Source organism: Oreochromis aureus, linkage group 12, assembly GCF_013358895.1.
Source record: "Oreochromis aureus strain Israel breed Guangdong linkage group 12, ZZ_aureus, whole genome shotgun sequence".
Taxonomy (NCBI): domain Eukaryota; kingdom Metazoa; phylum Chordata; class Actinopteri; order Cichliformes; family Cichlidae; genus Oreochromis; species Oreochromis aureus.
Window position 1 is genome coordinate 19904945 of NC_052953.1, and position 20944 is coordinate 19925888.

Consider the following 20944-nt stretch of genomic DNA (forward strand, 5'->3'; position numbering starts at 1 on the left):
TTGAAGGACTTTCTATATCTCAAATCCACAGAATACGGCTAATTTAGAATCAGCAATTAAACTAACAAGCATATCTTCTGACAACTATAACCCAAATAAATTTTACACCAACTCGAGGGGTTACAGTCTAAAACCAGGAAGTATTTTTTCGCTATGATCAACTTCCAGCACCAATATCACAGGATACATCGCAACTGAAACAGCAAAACTGCACTGATTTCATGTCCAATACACAACAAAACAGTATCGTCAACAAGTTGGTGTCTTCAGAGCTTGTTTGAGAATATTCCCCATTATTCAAGTTCTCGTTCTGTCAGTGTATACTGCTGTCCTGTTTCCACACTCAGGTTGTGAGGAACGGTGATGATGTACAATCTTCTGACCTAACACTTCTCTTTTCTGCAGTACAGGAAAACAGTTGTGCAGTCTCTATCTAATGAAGGAATTGAATCCTATGCAATGGATCTAGTCCTCTATCATGGGTGTCTATTTCTCATGTCATTTTTGCATTCAATATTATGCAAAATCAACACTTTTTATCACCCAACTTTTATTCGACCAGCGTTAGTCAAGATGCTGATGATTACCCTGCATGGCACCTGACAGTGATTTTCAGCCACTTCCACAGAGGAGGGCAGCTGCTTGCTGCTGACAGAAGCTGCCTCAGCCTTGACTAAGAACCTCTTGAAAAGCTCCAGCAAACTCAGCTGCGCTTTTGGAACAAATAGCGAATTGGCAACAGCTCAGGCTAAGGTTGCTGCACTGTCAGGTGCAGCCAGAGGAAAGGAATTCCAGCTTGGCAAAAAAAAACTGCTGCTCTGATGGATGAAAGATCCTCAGCAATGTTTGTAATTCATCTCCCAGCGTGCCCTCTCCCATCCCCGAGCAGCCCGGGGAGTGTGTGAGGCCTCCATTACAATTACACATCCCCAGTGAAAGTATTGGTCTGATGTATCTCTGGCAGGTATCCACGCTGGCCGCAGATTTCAGCCTGACAGTGTAGATGAAGAGGAAACAGGGGAACAAAGGACTGTTAGTAACAAAGAGCACACTCAATTCTTCCTGGATATCTCAGTCAATCATCCTCCTTAAGGTTGAGGCACTAGTTGGCTTTAATCATTCTTTTGATTTACTGATACTGTGGAACAGAAAGAGATACATTGTACTCCCAAAGCATGGCCAGCGAACTACATAGAGCTCTGAAGTGACTCAGAAACCTAAGACAGAGACTGAATGAGTATGTCAAGAAATTTCCTATCACAGTTCCTATCACTGCCTCTTAAGGAACAACACATGCCATTATTCCACCGAAGAGCACAAACACTTCACCCCTCAATTCTCCATCCTTTCACCCCTTTGGCGTCCTTGTGGCTACCCGCCTGCACCCATGGGGTAGTGGTCTGTGGACTGTTAGAGGGTCAGACAGAGCATACAAAGACAAGGCAGCCACAAATCTAATTTTATACTTTTTTGTATTTAGTTCAACAACATTATGAAAAGATAAATTACCTCAAAAGAACATTGTGGTTATGGCTCGTACAGAGAGCATGAATGTTGCTCATCGTGGTTATTGCTCGAGTCTGTTCTTTGTCCTTTTAACGGCACCACAAACAGGCCTTTCCACTTAAGAAAAACTCTCTTTTCCCTCTTCTCCCAATGTCCCTTATAATAGCTTTCCTTCATCTGGCTTAAAAAAAACAGTGCCATCCCATTTTTTTGCAAGTGTCAACAAGAGAGGGAGAAAAACACATCCTCTTTTCCGTTCTCACTCTCGCTGCTTTTTCCTACCTGGCAGCACTCGGGGAAACGTGTCCCACTGGAGCTATGCCATCCTTTCACCAGTAAAGTCATTCTCATTTTACACACTCATCTCTTTCTTCACGATGGAGCGAGGGAATAGATTATCCCCCACCACCACCACCACTGCCACCACCATGAGCGAGGCCAGTGGAGAGGGAGGGGGTCAGAGCTCAGCTCAGACTTTCGGGACAAACTGTAATTCTCCACTTTGTCTTGGGGTCGAGGACCCATCTGGCTGCAGATTTAGTAACACCGCTTCAATGGAGCTCTGTTTACTTGAGTAGCTCGGTTTACTCAGGCAAAGTGAAGGGTTCATATAAAAAGCATTAACTGAGAATACTCCTTTTGGTCTTTTGTAAATACGATGTAATGATGGGGGATGTCCAAAGAGGGTAACCACTCTGAAAAGGCTCAGAGAGGCCAATATGTGTACTGGAAGTGGCTCGGTACCAGATCCTCTGAACTAGACAACCATGGTGTCTGATATCTGATAGCACATAATTTCAGATAGGAACTGAAAGAAGTATCCAGACGATGTATACAAATGAAAAACACACACAGAAACACAATGAGCATCCAAAGAGTGTTCACAGCAGCACTAAACCTTTACTGTTCTCCCTTATTTTCGTAGTTGTATAACGTGTAAAATGAGAAGCATATGCCATTTGCTAGACATTTTTATCCAAACTACATTATGACCTCAGGCATATTTCAGTATTAGTGGCCCCTGTGAGGCGTGAACCTGAAAGCCAGATTTATAGAGGGCTTACACAGTAAAGCAACAGCCTATGAACACAGAATATAAAGAAACTTGTAACATATATACTGTACAAAATGAGCGGCAGCTAATAATTGTGTCCATGACTGATTCATCTGGGACTTAATTAATTACTCACGCTAAAAAACGTTAAAATATAGTGAAAATATTTGATCGTGTGCTTGTTACAATTTTCCTCTTCTTTTCCGAGCAATAAAAGCAAAAATGTTGGATTTATTGCCACCAGGAAACATGAAACCGTTTTCTACTTTCAGGAACAAGCAGGCCGTTTTAATGCGGCCTACACCTTTGGCTGCACCCTGACCTCGAGAACTGAATCTAATTCTGCTTTCACACTTTCTGTTCTTGAAAACAGTTTGTCCATCCAAGTAGGGAAGTAAAGCATGTGTTTTAAAAGGCATGCAGCTTGTTGTAGGTCAGAAGTTCATGTAAACAGCTTTTTGTGTGTTTTGTGTTCCTCCCAACAGGTCTACAGATCTTTTAAAGCTCTAAAGATGATGAGGAAAAGATATTTCCCCACTCAAACAGTGCCCTGACCCCAGTGGTGAGGACAGCACATGCTGCGGCCTGTGTGATATCCCAGGGTCGTGTTCTCTGAGATATAACAGTACCCTACCCCTGGGTATTGTACACGGAAACAATAAACAGCACCATGACTATGATCTCACAGATCTATACTTATGTAACTTTGTTTATGCAAACACACATTGCAAAAACTGAACTTCGTCTAGTGAGTCAGGCAAATCTACCATAGACTGTACACAAAGATGGATGTCGCCTATTTGTTTGCAAAGTCCTTGATATTTTGGCTGCCACTGGAATTTCGTGCAAGGGACAGACCTGACTGAAGTTTACAGCTGTGAACATTTAAGGAGTGGAGACTGAGATTGAGATTGTATTAGTCTGCAAATACCTGGGTGTCCATCTCAACCAGTTAGACCGGCCACAAATACAGATGTGGGATCAATACATTCTTTTCTCATCTGGATCCGACTTCTCTAAAATGGAAAAAAATGAGCGCTCAAACAATAGCGCCTTTCCTGGAGCATACCCTGCTGTATCATCCTTTTTCACTCTAATGAGGACTATAAGTTACAAAATATCATCATGTTGTATTTAACAAAACCTAAAACTAAAGACTGACACCTTAAACTTATAAGAAAAGTAATTATTGAGGTCACACATCCAGAGAGCAGGAACTGAAAGTTGTGCCCATTTTTTTTTATTGAGAGTCTATAGAACCTAGGCTGCAATAAAAATAACACCTGTTCTTCTAAACATCTGTAGCATCTCATCACTGACATCCTTTTCCTGCAGTGGTAAGAAGCTAGTGAAAGCATAAAAAAAAAGCTTAAATAAGATCATCCATAGCAATGATAACATAAATCAAAGTGACAAAAGGCTCAGTCTTCTTTTCTGAAACACACACCTACGTAGCAAAGCAAGCCCTCTGCTTGCTTTGCTATAATTAAAGCACAATGTACCACACATCTAGTGAATGTTAAATCATATATCCATTTTTAAATCCACATTAACACAGACTGTTACTACTGTTACAGTTAAATCGTGGTTACGGTTATTTCCCAGTAATTTGATGACTGTCGTGTCTGGCTACCAGCCAAGCTGTCTCCACAAAGCTGACTGGGCGGGGTCTCACGGGGCCACATCCGATCACCATCAGGTGACATGGAGCCCTTTAGGAAGAAAACATGGAGGGCAGCCAAGAGAAATAAAAGGACCATGACATCATCTTATTTCCTTTGTCCTACAGTCAGCGAATGCAGCCGATAGAGCTCCAGATCTGACACAGCAGCAGTGATTTACAGCCCCGTCAGCCTATCTGTCATAAGGCACACATGCAACTGATATACAGAATGTATGTCTGCGGAAACAGAGAGAGACAGTCAGCGTGCATCTGTCCCAAATATATTCAGTGACTCAGTAAGTTCAGCTCCTTTTTTGGGGGGGGGGTTGTTTTCATGTTTGTTTGAGCAGCACTTGACCACATTAATTTTTAGTGGACGTCACGCGCCTGTCTGCACATACGAGCCTCGAAATGTGTCTGAGCTGGAGAGAGCAGGTGGTTTTGATGCCTGTCTGCATGTGTGCAAGGCGTGAGTGTGTGTTTGCTGCCAGGCCCTGGCTGCGAGCTCAGCGTGAGCGAGTGAGAGAGCCATAAACACCTGAGGAAGCAGGAACACACAGACATCCTCTCTCAACTGTATTTATGGTCCCAATTGAGACGGGGGGGGGGGGGGTCATTATGTGCAGCTCCGCTCTGCGCGTGGCAGGGGTCCAACGAAAACACCGGGGCTGTTAAAGCCCCCCTGGATGAGTCCCAGGGGGCAGTGGTGCGGACGGTATGCAGGCCTGGGTTTAAAGGTTCGGGGATACGTCCTGTTGTTAATGAGATCACCCTGCTGGGCCTCTCTGGCTCTGAGCCCCCGACGCCGCTTCAGCAACCATATCATCAGTGCCACAACTTCTTACGCTAGCCACAAAAATAGGACGAAATATACTTCCTAAACAAAGTGCACCCAGGAGGTCAATAAGGTAGGTGTGGTCAATTGAACAAGGAGAAGGTCAACATAGATTTTCATTGTTTTTACTCAACAAAATATGCAGCTGACTGTAAAGGAGGTGTGGCCTCATTACAAGACAATGCAAAGTGACATGCTCTAAAGTTTAGACAGACCTTTGAATGCATGACTTATGGAAACTTTGCTGCAAGGGACAACTATAGGTTTAGTAAACTGTATGTAAAGTAAGTTTATATTAAAAAGCACACATCTTTAAACAAAGGTTATTCAGGGTGCTTCACAATATAACAACATTAAAGCCACAGTTTTGCCTTTAAACTCATCCACCTATCCATTGCAGGAGGGAATGAAGCGTATCCCAGCTTTCGTAGGGTGAGAGGCTGGGTACAGACTGGATGGATGGCCAGCTCATCACTGCTACATTAAATATGAGCCTGTAGCCTTTAGAGCTGTGTGCCTTCTTCAGAATATAATGGATGGCACGTGACCTGTGCTGTAAAGACAGCTTGCCAGACATCTATAGTTTCACCTTTACATGTCTGATATTTGATATCTAGAGGCAAGTTCTGTTATCCTCTACTTTTTCCTCTCATAACCAGTGAAGTGAGGTAATTTCTTTTTGGTCAAGATGACTGGCTCCTCGAGGAGAATGCCTGCTCCTCTGTCAGGTCTGACCTCTGAAAGCCAACCAGGCATGTCTCTAATTAGAACAACTGCTGGTGCAGTTCATCCAAACCTCGTCTCTCTCCTCGTCTTCAGTCCAGGACTAATCACAGCCATCAGCACCGCTCTTCTCATCCCCGCTGAGCACCGTATCAACCACCATGAGCAAATGGAAATATACGCAGCGACCAGTTCAGAGCAGCGCTCAAAAGTCAGACAGGGGCAATGGCTTTTAAATCCTACGTGTTATTCGAGTGCGCAGCGTTTAGTGGCTACGAAACTGAGTTCGTACCAGAAGGGTTGGAGGGTTGGAGGGCAAGAGGCCATAAATGATGTCACTGTGGAGGATCTAAGTGATGTGGTGATCTGTTTGTGGTTTAGCAGTCGTGGGAGTGGGAGAATGTTTGAAGGTCTGCACCACAACACTCGAGGCTTTCTTATGTGGCGGTGTTGTAAATGTTTATGAATTTATAACGGTGACAAATGAGCAGCTAGATTATAAGGACTACTGGGAGTGTACGGAAACCGCAGACTGATGCAGCATAAAATACGAATACATCACTTAAAAGCGACTTTTTTATGCCGTGCTTTTATGTTCCTGTGGTCTGGATATCGCTATGCAGGGGGATGAGAGAGGAGCGAGAGGGAGACAAACTGGGTTTTACAGGGATTCACTGAGCGCAGCAAGAAAATGAAAGCGCCAAGTTGTGTGGCTAATTTATTGTTGACATTTTCTTGCTCCTGCTTCTTAAACATGAAGGGTTTTTGTTTTCCTAAAAATTAATCAAATATCTGTGGGATAGGTGTTCGGTCACAGAGCAAAAGTAATTAAAAACATCATCTTAAGCCTCCTTGATTGCTTTCTAACTGTTTCGTTAATGAATTGGCTAATGTAACAATGTTCCTTTAAGTTAATAATTGCCCATATTATCCATATTAGACTGCCCATACTCAAAATCACCTTATCCCCTTTCATTTTGGAGGTCCCGTTACTGTGATCTGTTATTAAAACTCGACCTGTTTCTATTATTTAAGCTCACCACATAAAATGAGCGAATTTCTGGTGCATCACATTTGTTAAGAGTTTAAAATTTTTATAATAGGTCCAGTAAAGATTAATGTTTACTGACTCACACAGAGACAAAGAGACTCTCTGCATTTAAAAACTCTCCCAAGACACCAACATTGTTTATTCTTGGCCTCACATTTCTGACTGTGGGTGTTTCTTCACTTCAGGGGGACATTTTAAAAATATATTGCTTAGGGGCTTACAGAGTTAAAAAGATGGACTTTTTTATTATAACTTGCAGGCATATTATAAAAAACGGCTTGGAACACAGATGCCTTGGAAAATCTGCCAGGAAATTAATGAATATAACTCCTAAAAAAAGAGAAACTAAAAGCGATATCTGGCAAATATGAAGCTGAATAAAAAAGGGATGTCAAATATTCTGGATTTTACGCATTAGTTTACAGATGATTTACAGCAAGTCCATAACAGTCAGTGAGGGTATCAGCTTTGAGCGTGCTGCAGGCAGCAGTTGGGGCCCTGAACTCGTCACAGCTGTATGGAACCAGCAGGATCCCGAGCGTACCTGCTCCATCAATGCTGCCATTGTCTAAGCGCTGACATCAAACGTTTCATTACCTCCTCAGAGCCTACCTAAGCACAGTAGCACAGTGTTATACAGTACCTACATAATTCCACTCTATACCTGCAAGCTGAGAGATGGAGATATGTTGAAGGGCGGGGTGGGGGTGTGTGGGGGTGGCAGACGGGGTTAATGCAGCTTTAATGACATCAGTCGCCAAGAGGATCAGACATGAGAGCGAAAGGAGGCAGAGCCTACACCTCTGCTAGTGAAGAGGATTTAAAAAGGGCAGGATTTTAAAGTTTGGGGGGTTTTTTTCTACATGAGAAAAGCTCTGCTTCCAGTTCACTTGGTCTTATCTCAGCCACGCAAGGAGGAGAGCGTCGTTCTTCTCTCCGCTGCTGATTGTGTGACTCGTCAGGCTGTAAAGTGCCTGCATGTTTGTGGGTCACTCAGTCAGCACACCAGTCCACTTACACTACCAGGTGAAGGGAAATGCCTCCACTTTATCGGCGACAGAAGAACATCACAGCTGCCACGACTTGTGTGTGTGTGTGTGTGTGTGTGTGTGTGTGTCTAGTTTGATGCTTTAAAAGTTTTTTTTTCTTTGCACTGCTGACTCTGCCCACTTTATTTCTTTCAGACTGCAGGAAAAACTGTTTTCAATGTACTCCCGAGGGAAGTCTTGGGAAACAATAAATAAATCAGTAAGCAGAAGAGGCATTTCCAGTTCAGGAGCCAGAAACATAAAACTTAACTCAGATTCAAGGCTAAGTAACTATGAAAGATTCAGTGCAAGCGCTGTGCATCTGCATTTCTTGAAGTTCACTGCCATCTTTTTTTTTTAGACTTACCAACAGACACGGGTCGTTAATGCAGCATAAAGTATTAAAATCAAACATGGTTCTTCATGCAGACGGGCTTTCACATAGATAAAACACTTAGATGATTAATATAATGCACAATAAATCCACCTAAAATAATATCCTGCCATTGTGTGCTTGTCTTTTTCGCCTTGTATCGAAACTTTTTTTGTACGCAGAGGAAAAAAACCCAACAAGAGCATAGGAATTTATAATTATAATTCTCATAACTATTATTTTTACAGCCTGAAAGCATTTTGTTGTGTGTGTGTGTGTCTGTGTGTGTTCTGAGGGTGGTTTTCATGGAACATTTAAAAAATAATGCTGTAATAATATTATCAAAATTATCAGTGCGTATTCCAGTTTAACTACCGAACCCCGCAACTGATTTAACTATAATTTGAGGATTTTTTTTCCACAAACCTCGAGCAAATACCAGCACACCGTTACATAAGGAGAAGACAGCATGGAAAGAAAGACAGGCAGGACATGAGGAAAGAAAAAAGACCTTCCTACTCTGTTTGGTTTTGTTATTTAAGTTGGCTGATTGGTCATTTTTGCAGGTATATATGTGTTTGCTTAAAAGGTATACATGCTCATTAATCAACAGAAAAATAACTGTAAATGAGCCATACTTGTGGGCTAATTTTCATCTGGCCAGTTCTTAAAACAGCAACCAAAGAGTTGTTACTATTAATCACATGCAGATAATACAAAGCAAGTTAATGATTGTGTTTTTCTTTCTACTTAATCACTTTTATGATAATTCCTCAGAGCCGAGCAGCGTCGGCTGAAAGGGGCTGCATGCCGAATCTCATCTGGAAGCCTCAGCCCAGTTTGCCTTAATGTCAGCTGCTTCCAATTTATGCTCAGCACTTGTGTGCTGGTCATTTACATAACAGCGAATATCAGCTGCTGTGGCCTTTTCTGCACGTTGACTGCAGCCTGCCTCGCTGCATTCAAGTGATTTATGCGTCTTCGTAGATCTCATCTGCTGAGTGCATAAACGCTCCTGATGCGGGGGTGAGTGCAGCTAAATCTGACATCAAGTCTGGGATTTTTCTTTTTTTTTGTGAATGAATTGGAGCAAGTAAAGGATAACATGTGTAACACCTGCTAAGGCAAACGCAGGGGATCTCTGCTTGATATGACTTTGATAGCGCTCCACTGTGTGGTCTGGCAGGAGTGGGAGTGTGTGGGGTGATAGTGCTGGTGGTGGGGGGCCTTTTGGTCACCTGCTCTTGCTCAGGCTCCTCCCCTCTGACCTCAGGCTGAAGTCCCTACACTCACAGCTCCAAAAAGCCTGCTGCCATTAAAGCTGCTAATCACAGCAAACAGCTGCATACAAATCCTCAACGCCTCGCTCTCCCACCCACACGTTGACTCTGGCAGGCAGATAGACGCATACACCGGCGTCCACGCACTCCCACTCTTCCTCTGCTAATGGCAAGCTGCAGCCGACTGATGTTTAAAGCACGGGGTTTAGCGTGCAGGCTTGTGATAAGCCGCCCTGAGCTGTGAAAACACAGATTACATTTCTATGGCTTATTACAAGACAGCGGGCTTCTGCCTCCCAGCCACCTCATAATTGCAACCCAAAAACCACAGCCTCCGCTTGGCTGCGAGATACCGTTTGATGGGGACTCCCGTGGCAGAGCTTTGACAGCCATGCTAATTCAAGTCTACATTCCCCCATATGCTGTCCTCCTCAGCGGCCTCCCCCCCCTGCGATAAGCCACAGCTATTTTTCTTTTAAGGCCTTTCCTGAATAAATCAAATCAGGGTCAGTATATCAACGCCTGTCTCTTAGTGTCATTTCCACACTTTTCAGGCTCCATCAAAATTAGCAGATCGAGGCCAAAAGCTCAAAATGTCAATGAATTTAACATCCATGGCTCCTGAGCGCACAGTCACCCCTCGTGATATCAGTGCAACACTAGCATGGCAGATAATTATTACATTAGAGCCAGAGCTAATGTAATAATATTACATTTGAGGGGTAAATTTGATATTCTAATATCACATAATTGCCTCTAAATTGGGTATAATTTTGATATTTGTACTGGATGTAGCATAAGTTGGGATATCCCAACTAAAAACAAGCATTTACTTACTTGGAATGCCAAAGCCAACCAGGCATACATTAAATCCCCGTTTCTGGCAGCCTATGAAAGTGCCTACATCTGTAAATACTTAGCCTTCTTTTTCTTTTTTCTTTCTCAGACTCAATCAGAGATAAAGACCATTGTGTTCCAGACCAAGAAGTAAGACAATATCTCCCAAACCTCACAGAAAACAATTAGGACCCAGTAATTACACCATTGGACCGGTATTCAAGCCAAGTCCTGAGGTTGGGGTGAGGAAGGAAGAAAAAGACAGCAAATGTGAAAGGTGCCTGTCTGATGCAGTGTTATCTTACCCTGCCTGGACTCTGATGGGGTAAGTTTGTGTATCAGTACGGGTGTGATGTAATGCTTTGCTTTTGGAGCCTCTGAATGCGACATGCCAAAAATCCTCATAAGCCTGCGTACGACTCGATGACAGCATGCATGATCTCTTCCCTTAATGAACTCTCATTTATTTGCGCCTGTAGATTTGAACACGCAAAGTCCAAAACTTAATTCGTTATCTTCACTACGGACCGAGCCGTTGATTTATACATGTTGACCTATCAGCTGGCAGGCCAAGGGGTGAGAACAGAGGAACACAAGAGAAAACAACTCTCTCATCCCCATTTAAAGCACAATCATATCGGTCCCATTCCTCTCAGTGTTTTTTGTACTTTCCTGCATCTCAACCTAAACGTAGCCCCAGCCCCAGAGTCTTTTTGGTTTGGACATTGTTGAGATCTGCAGTAATGCAGACCGTCCTTGGGAGTCAGACATGGCTAGAGGCTTTTTGGGGTGGCCTGGTGGGAAAAGCAGGTTAAAAGCAGGGCAGTAAATGAGCGGATCACACACATTTTCCACAGTCTGTGAAAAGCAGACAAGCAGAGGAGTAAGAGTGATGTATAGCAAATAATAAAATTCCAAAAGTGATCCTTAAAGGTATATACATCCTGGTTGCTCTTTATGGGACTCAAATAAGATCAAAAGTAGTATGTTTGTCTAGAGTTGTTTTTTTAAAGCCTGAGTCTTTCAACTCAGTCCAACTAAAAGTTAAAAAGTGCTCACAGCCATCTGGAAACAGAGCCGCACACAGGTATTAACAGCCTGGATTTGAAACGTGCACCCGCTGAATTATTAGTGCAGCTTTAACTTCACTTGGCAACACTGTGGCAACAGATTTAAGCACAATCCGGTCACCAGCTTTGCCCGTGTGGCAGGCTTGCATTTCTCCTTAAAGCGGGCGGACGAGGCAGACGGCAGCGGGGTATCAGGTTCTGTGCTGGCAAGGGGTTCTGCTCACGCGGCAAGAGCAGAACAAAGCACTGGTGGCCCTGGATAGGATCCATGGTGCCGGAGAGTAAAGGCCCTGTGAATGGGACCTGTCACTTCCACTCAGCGCCGCCTGTGATCTGAGCCACCCGGAACGAGGCTCAGATAAGTGGCTAATCCCGACATCCCCGCCGGCTCGACAGCCCCCTACTGCCATGACAACCGGAGGGGAATCTCCTCCAGCAACAACTTAATTGGATAATTTCCTCCCCGTTTCACTGTGTGTTCCTCTGCCTTTGTTGGGTAAAGTCTGCGTTGTCTGACTGTGAATGTGTTTTTTGACTTTGACAGTAGGGCAGGTGTGAAACAAGTGTGATATCCAAGGAGGGATGGTGTGTGCAAGTGCAAGCAAGCAGCCGAAGCCACACTACAGCAGACTAGAGGCCACTTGGAGGTCCGAAAGCACCTGGGAGCAGTCATTAGTTACTCTAGTTACTTCGACAAATGCATTACTTATTAACTCCCTGTAGAAAATAATTTGTCTGCCTACTTCTTAAATTACTTCAACATTATATTACATGGTTATTGTCATGTAATTAATAAAGTAACATTACAGCCCGCTTATACCCCATAGCTGCACAAATTCCTCTCCTAATGAGAAAAACATAAACTAGAGCCTGCAGTTTACCATCGCGATGTTCCTTTACTAATCTATGCTCCTCAAAAGAAGACTGCCCTGCCGCTGCTTTGTTTCCCATCTGAACTGAGGTCAAGTGTGTTGTTTTCTGACTTCTGAATGGAGGAACCGTACTGCATTACAACACTGTTGAATACTGTGATCACCAAATTACTTCAAGTGGGAATATTAGCCATTTACTGAGTAAATAAATTAAACAGATTATTTTAAACCCACTTTATTGGACAAGATCAAGTGTTTACCATAATCAGTCTAAAAGAATCATTTTTCCTGTTCACTGAGTTTCAGGTAGAAATTCTTCTTTTTTGTCTCGAAGTATAAGAGAGAAAAACAGCCTCTATTTTCTGCACTACAAAAGGCCATCGCATTAACCACTAAAAACATTTATTGCCCTTTGTGCTGCACGGTCCACTAATTTATGTTACACCCATTCAAGTCCTGGGTCCCAGCATAAACAAACCACTCCACCCTTCTCCCCAGACTGCAGAAACCTGAGGACGGGTGCCAGGGGAAGTCATTATGAACTAGGAGAGTTTGTGTGTGTTTGTGTGTGTGTGTGTGTGTGAGAGAGAAAGAGAGTGAGCAGCTACCGTGGTCTAAAAATGAAAACAGCTCTTGTATGGCGCTTTAGAGGATAAAAGACTCAGTTCAATCTGCAAAATAAAAGTCAAAGTCGCAGTAAAGAAGGAAGCCTTACGTGGTGCTGCGACTCTTGGAATGAAGACATAAAAAGTGATTAATAAAGTTGTGGGATCTGGCTCACGCAGAAGAGGGTGGGGGATCTTATTTCTTAATTTCATTCAAAGAACAGAAGTAGCCTTATGTAAGCCTAATGGAAATCACTCATACAAGCATATTGGAAATGCAGGCTTTAAGACGGCGATGCAAAACAGAGAGACGTGAATGGTGGTGAGTCAAAGAGTCATAGAGAAGAAACTGGAGGCAGGTGAGTGGGGGGGGGGACTGACACGAGTCGAACTTGCGATCATTTTTCAGTGCAAGATGGCGATTCTGTTGGATTCATTTCCGTCAGCTGTTGTATAACTGAAGTGTGTCTGCGTCCTCTGTCTTGACTCACCTTCTTCACAAGCAGCGCCGCTGAATCCCGGGCAGCATTTCCACTCCAGGGAAGTCACAGTGCGGTACACCAGTTTATAGGAAGGTCTGACCACGGTCTTGTAGCTGAACGATAAACACAAAATCAAACGCCGTTACGCACATGGGCGCACACACACACACACACACACACACACACGCACACACGCACACACACGCACATAACATTTTACAGGAAAATGAAAGGAAATCTCTTCTCTCTGGTAAGGTTAGATATTATCGTGAGGTTTTCAGACTTTGTATTCACACAGTCTCAATTAAATGATAAAAAGCAATTTCTAGGCAATGTGCCCCATCAGTAAGTGTCAGATTATATGAAAGCTTTTAGGTTTTTCTCAATCAAAAGCCAGCATATGGAGCAGCAGCGTGGCATCCTGAACTATGCTAATTATAGGAGAGCTATATGAATACCACTGCTAGCCTCATACCCACACTGAAGTGGCAAGCTTTTTTAACTTACTTGCCCACAAATATGATTGAACTTAATATGATTTTAATATAGCATCCACACCAGTAACAAGTTATAAAGCTAATCCCCGAAAGTGATTCAAACAGCATTCAAACAACAATTATTATGCTATTTTAATCCCAGTATAATTAAAAAACAGAAAACAAACATTACACCAAGCTATATGCTTTGATAGCAGTCAACTATTTTCTTCTTTTTAAAGTTGTAAACACGTGGCTCACTAAAGAGCCATGTGACCCACTCAATGTCTTTCCAAAGTGTTTATATTCCGGGGAACTGGAACATTTTTGAGCAGGAACTTGCACGTCTTGAATAAATTTCATGATGAGAGTCTTTCTACCCAGTTCAGATCACACGGTGCTGTATGCAGCCCATGAACGAAAAAGATTTTTGTTTTTTAAAGGTTTCATAAAAGCACTGTGAAACAGTAGCAGTACTGGTAAGATGTCTCTGTCTTCTCACCTGCCTCCTGCACATCCCTGTGGCCAGGGGCACGTCCGGTACACCCGCTGGAGGATTGTCCCATTCTGCACCTGGCAGGTCACAGTCTTAGTGACCGTATGAGGACACCAGTTCCTGCCGAAAGAAACAGAGTCAGAAATGTAGAATAAAACAACAGCAGGATCTCAACAGTTTGTTAGTTTTAGACTCAGTAAAGTCTGATTCTTAAACTAAACACAGAAGAACGAATTTCCAAAACACCTTCAAACGAGTGCTGTCACACTAAAATCACTGCGGTCTGCCCACAGTCCTTCCATCCCCCCTCAACTCTTTTGTTTGGGAACTTCCTCACCGTGTTCACTCGGTTTTAATCAGCCACAGAGTTTGCAGGACTGGGTTGTATTTGCACAGGGGTCTCTCCTCTATCAATACACATGCATTTGTATAGGACCTTGGAGGAGAGGAAGTCCCTCAGGAGGGGATAAAGAGGAAGACAAAGTCTCATACCAAGATGAAGGTTTTTAAGTTAAGGTCAGAGGTTGAGATCTGACAGTGAGGATGAGAACGCTCCGCAGCTATTACATTCAGAGGAGTTCGACCTCCAGAAGCAAAATGCGACATTTTATCAATCTCTCAGTGAGACTGTATAAAATTAAAGGAAGTGTGATTTATCTGAAGAGACTGTGAGCTAATTGGTTTAGTTTAATCCTCACCGAGAGCTTGGTGTCCCTTTTAAAGGGAGCAGATCTGTTCTTGATAGCACAGGCGCTATGAGAAACATTTTAGAGAAAGCCTTTAGCTTTCTTCTCTCTCTGCTACATATCAGAACAGGAAAAAACGCACAACTGTTGGCTTTAATGTGAAGAGAACGCTCTCGGGCTGATGAGCGACCACATTATCAGAATGGTTTTATTAAGAATGATGTGTACAGACATCCTCATTACCTTCATGTGGCTGTAAGAGGAGCACGGAAACAATTACTACAGCCTGTGTTTACAACATTATCAATAGATGCATAGGAAGGGAGCTCATGAAACTACACTTTTTGTGTTCTGCTGCCAACGTGTGCAAGAGTGGGTGGGTGTTCCCACCAAAGTCTGTTTGTCAATATGGGAGACCATATGTTTGTGTGCACGAGAGACAGTTTACACTAAAGAAAAACCGCCAAAGGGAGAGGATGCGAAGCAGCCCTGAACCGGCTCCCATTAACCGTTCCCACATGTCGTGGTGGCCACACACACATACCTGAGCCAGAGCGCGGGAGCACCGCTGATAAATGTTTGTCTACAGCTGCAGCGACTTTCCCTTATCACATGACAACGTCTCTTTTATTATTGAGCGATCTTGATTGTTTCCATTCATGTAGCAAGTATTTAAGCCTGCACACTGAAAGGATTTTGCATTATTTACCGCATCTGGAAAAAGCAAAGGAACGCTGCAAAACGTAAGACATTATTTGAATTAATCATAAGTAAAGCAAGGAAAGGAATTCTTCTGCCACATGGTATTCAAACACAGGCCCACCCTTCGTGTATCATAGCGTATCCATCAGCCATACATCTACAAGACTGACGGTGGATCTATATGATTACCCTATGATTGCTTTCCCTGGCCCAGAAAAAATTGCTCTAATCACTGGTGGAAAATTTCAGACACTGAAGAAGCTGTGGTCAGGTAGAGCTGGGAGGAAGGGGGAGGGGATGAGGGGGTAGTAAACCCAACTCCTCCCCACCACTTATCTGCCAGACCCGACAGATAAACATCTGAGTTTCCCAGGCTGAGAAGAGGCTTCACCTGGGAACGGACAAGAGTCTCACCAGGGGGTACGAGGAGGGAAGGGGGCGCTGGATTTTTATGGTCTCCCTGTCTCTTTGCATTGCTCTTATGCAATTATGGAGGAGGAAATGCCGACCCTTCTTCCTTAAATGAGTGAAAGAACTAAAGCAGCCGATTCATATATATAAAAAGTACGATGCAGCAAGACAAACACTTCCACTGCAGCAAGCAGATTTGGGGAGGCCTAACAATAACTGTGTTATTATCTATACATATAAGGGACGCAGGCTCTAAGTGCACTTAGTCTTTCGATCTCAAATGCTTTGTAGTCAACACCTTCCTCTTACTGGAGGCACCCTTGTTCTATGAAGTGTGAAACCCACCAGCACCATGCTGTTTCATTGGCAAAAACACCAAGCAGGCCCTCGGTGAGTATCAGGTCTCTAAGCACACATGGCACACTCTGAATGCTGGGCCCAAGCTAAATAAATCATCAACCATGTCTCACAGTCACATGTAGCCACAGCCAACCGTTAAGAGAAATCACAGCTTTGGCCCATCTGTTCCTCGACGCTGCCGACGCCAAGACAGTAAAATATTGGAGGGGAACAAAAAAAGTGCTGAATCCTTAAATGTATGCAAATGCTGACAGAAAGCTTGTGAACTCGCGTATATGCTGCGCTCTCGTTACCGCATGTGCCCTCAATTCACCTTTTGCGCTACGCAGTCCACATTTTCCATGTTCACACTAGTGAGGCGGTTCACCTACTTCAGCATACTGCACCGGGATGAGGAAGGTAGGGGTTAAGCCGTGTGAGCAGACAAGTAGGCTGATGTGGGCAAAACGGTGATGGGACTCTGATTAAAAACACCACAGTAACTCCCTTTCCTCCACCCATTCATTCACGTATCATAGGAGCAGGGCTGAACGCTCGGAGATATGTTTGAAATGCAAAAGGAATTCCTCTGGATTTCTATCTGTGGGAAAATACTCGAGCAGAACAAAGGACAAAAGACAGATGTGGCAAATAGCCAGACAAAGGAGAGGACGGGAAGGAGACGAGAAAAGAGGAGACAAAGGTCAACTTATCGCAGAGGTCATCCAAGGAAGCTTCCGGTGGGGACAGAGACGGCAATTATGAAGCAGTGTGGCTCCCGTGGGACTGAGAGGAGACATAAGATAAATATGGCACCACAACCAATGACAAAGAGGAAAACAGAAAGAACAAGTCAAGGTGAAATTATAAAACTTTACAGCTCTAGAGTCATGGCCTGCAGACTCAATGACAAACAAAAGAACCAGGTTGTATTAAGTTTGTATTTGAACAATTGTTATACATTAATTCAGAGCACTGCGGCTGCTGGGGTATCATATTGCAGGTTCAAAACTGCCGTGGGCTTTCCATGCGCAGCGGACAGTGGCGAGCATCAAAGCACCGATGCAAGGCCTTAAAGGTCAGGGCTAAGTGACTCTTTACAGCAGCGTGGAATAAACAAGGAAAACTCTCATTTATCTTTGTCTGCTTTGAGCTTTCAGGTGCGGACACCTGTGAGCTTTCAGTCTGTGGCATCTTCAAGTGTTTGAACCTGGAAGTGAAAAAGGAATTCCACTCAAATGAAGGATTCACTCATATCACACCTATAGCGCCACTTATCCTGACCTCTCAGCGTGAATGGACCGTCATGTCGAGCTGAGCTGCTCCACTGACCGTGAATGAGATGCTGACTTTATGGACTGCTCACCTGCAGTGCACAGGATGCAATATGGGGTCTGGTATTAGGCTCATACTAAGTATTTAATCTCTAAGACATCGGAAACAGCAAAATCGGCTCAAAGTTATGACATAAATGTCTTGTTTTGTCCAAAAACCTAAGCAACTCAGATTGCAACCACAGAAATGAGAAAATATTCAATCTGATAAGCAGGAATCCAACAATTTTTTTTCTCATTGCGGAGGCTGAGCTGCCACAATTAGTTCTTTGTTTTAAGACTGATATTACACAAATCTGTAAATCGTGAAGAAAAGAGTTCAAGATCCTGTCTTAAGAATCTCATATTTTGTCCAGTGACACGTCCAGAAACTGAAGATAAGACAGTGATGTAATACAGAAAAAGGCAACAAATTCAATTGAGTAATGTAATCAACGGCCAGTGGATATTATCGGAGCTGAGCAATTGGTGACTGCCTCTTGACATCCATCCAAATAATGGTTCCCTGTGCATATACATCATTTGAAGTTTCACAGCCATTCTGCTTGAAGCCATGCAGCTTCCTGGAATCTCAGTTGTCTTCATTCCCATGCTTAAAGTGAACATGGATATGGTCAAGACGGACGAGGAATGAGGACTGCCACAGGGCTCAGACTGCCTGTCAGACCATGACAAGTCCTCCGAGGGAGGATAAAGAAGTGGGCGAGACAGGGACTAAAGAAGCATCTCCCTCAGTGACCCCACAGTTTACTGAGCTTATGCAGTCATTAAGAGAGATGGTGAAGGAATGCTTTATCAGCTCTTTCACAGAGTGACTGCACCAGCAAAGAAAATACCCACAAGATGTTAATCCCCTTTGATTGTGCTAATCACTGTGTGAAGACAGTGCTGGTATTAGTGAAGGTTTCCCTTTTCCAGTGCACTAACAGTCGTATGCGTTTCCTTTTAAGCACCTGAACCCTAATGACAGGTTGCTTTCATCATCGAGGTTGATCTCTGAAATCACACCGCCGCTTTTACTGTTTGTTGACACCCAATAAACTGCTGCTTTCACCGATCAGGCCAGCCAGCCAGCAGGTGGACTGAGACTTTCAGCTCCTCTCATGTCACCGCAAACCCGGTGACCTCTGAACAAGGTGGTTGACTCACGCCAACAGCAGCTTTCCCTCTTTCAGTCCTGCCTTTCCTGCACGGCCACTTACACTAACAGCAGCAAACTGACTGTAAACTCATCCCCCCTCTGCTTTTTTTTCCTCAAAAACAAGCTCAGATTGCGCTGGAGTCCCAGCTGCTTGTGTTTAGCAAACATGTCCACAAACCTCTGGCTCTGAGTGGCAGGAGGAGCTGAGCAGAGAAGTGAGGCGGTGGAGTGACCGAAGGGGCGCTGAAAACCACCTGAACACACCCAGAAGACCTCATCAGAGAGAAGGGATTTCAGCCTCCAGCCACGTTCAGCCCACACACACAAGCTGACAGCATAAATATTTGCAAGATGGGGAAACGTCCTCTCATCATTAATCAGTGGCTAGTCTCCAACTAAACTTGGCTCTGTTCAGGAGGAAAGCAGAGCTGGTTAGCCCTCCTGCCTTCGTGTTTAGTCTAGTGACTCTCTTTCAACACCCTTGTCAACACGATTGCCCTTACACAGAAGATCCATCATTTTCTGAAGCCTTATTATCCCCCTTTTCAGTCAGTAATCCTTTAAGATAAACCTTTTTACACTTTATTACAGACATACAAATAATCAATCACTCCTTAAACTTAAGGTTTAACACTCTTTTTTTGAAATCTTCACCCTTGGGATGCTGAAAAGAGCAGGCTTTGTGTGTGAGGCTAAATGCGCTGCATGGATAGAGAGCACATAACACGCCACAGGGGCAGCAGAGGTGTGTGAGCTGGGACAAGAGTGTGGATGGGACTCAGCAGAGTAAAAACATGCTGCTTGCCAGCACAGGAAAAGGGAAACCAACTGTCAGGAAGACAATAGCGCCCGGTAGATGGATGGAGATGGGAGTACATCCGTGGAGGCATGCAGTGACAGGAACATAGAAAACAAAACTTAATATAAGTATTCTGTGTGCAATATGACAGCTGTGCGTGCTTTCCTTACCTTTTCTGGTAGACTGAGCTGTGGGAGGCTGCTGTCTGGTCTCTGTTCAGCTGCGTCCCGACTGAATAGGTTTTGTAAAGTCCCGTCTTCCAGGTCCCGTTAACCAGCGTGCTCAGCCAGAGTATCAGCACTGTCCAAAGCAAACTTTTCCTGCAAAGCGCAGACACGCTCTCTCGTTGGTGCGATCCCATTTCCGTGGCATCAAAAGTAAGAGCAGAACTGTTTTAATGAGGCCCCGCTTGGAAAACAGACCGCTTAGTGACTCCAGCTCGGGAAACGTGTCAAACTGCGCCGGGTCTGCTGGAGAAGACGCTCATCCTTTTCACTAAAGTAGAAAACACACACTTGTGTAGATTACACACAAAAAACCCCGATGTATGTGTAATAGAGCTGAGTGTGAACTAGCCCATAAACCCACGTTTGTCTGTGACAGAGATCCGACTTTACAAAAATGAATCATGAATGCTCTGAGTGTTAAATGCGTGCTGTCCTCCCTTCCCTGAGTGTGCTCTGCCTACCTCCGTCTGTCTGCGCTCATATCGTGCCGATCCTTTACAGCAGCGGGCATGAAACCAGTTTTATAGTCTCCTCCGGTCTTTTAAAAGCACAGCCTGCTGGGTTTCTTTTTACCCTGCCCCGTTTCAACTTCTCACAGAGGACAAAGCGACGGCACTTACGCATTGTACTGTTTGCACTAAATGAATTATGGGCTGCTGATTCTCAAGGCTCCTCTGAAATCACAGGAGCGGTGCTAGTGAGAGGTAGGCCCCCCTTTAAACCAAATAAAACGGAATGTTTAAAGAAAAGAAACGAAAAGTTTTGGTAATACTGGATATGACGAGTTTAAACCCCCAGCTAAGGATAATAACTTCTTTTATAAACCTTTTTTTTTTTTAAACATTTGAACACTATGCAACCATCTTCATTTAAAATATAACGCAGTTAAACCTATTTATAACATCATTAACCATATCTATCTATCTATCTATCTATCTATCTATCTATCTATCT

General features: G+C 43.8%; 1 protein-coding gene across 4 annotated transcripts in view; it reads right to left on the reverse strand.

Annotated features, from left to right (window-relative positions):
- The window catches only part of emid1 (EMI domain containing 1), a 55958-nt gene extending 35331 nt beyond the window's left edge, over positions 1–20627 (reverse strand). For 2 of the 4 annotated variants that reach the window (XM_039620982.1, XM_031755278.2), the window contains exons 1-4: positions 20452–20627; positions 19934–20258; positions 14358–14471; positions 13389–13492 (exon numbers count right to left, since the gene is read on the reverse strand). In XM_039620982.1, coding sequence (XP_039476916.1) covers positions 13389–13492; positions 14358–14471; positions 19934–20124 — 409 coding nt within the window. In that variant the 5' untranslated portion in view covers positions 20125–20258; positions 20452–20627. The other 2 variants (XM_039620984.1, XM_039620983.1) reach the window with 2 other exon arrangements.
- Between the last annotated feature and the right edge of the window lie 317 nt (positions 20628–20944).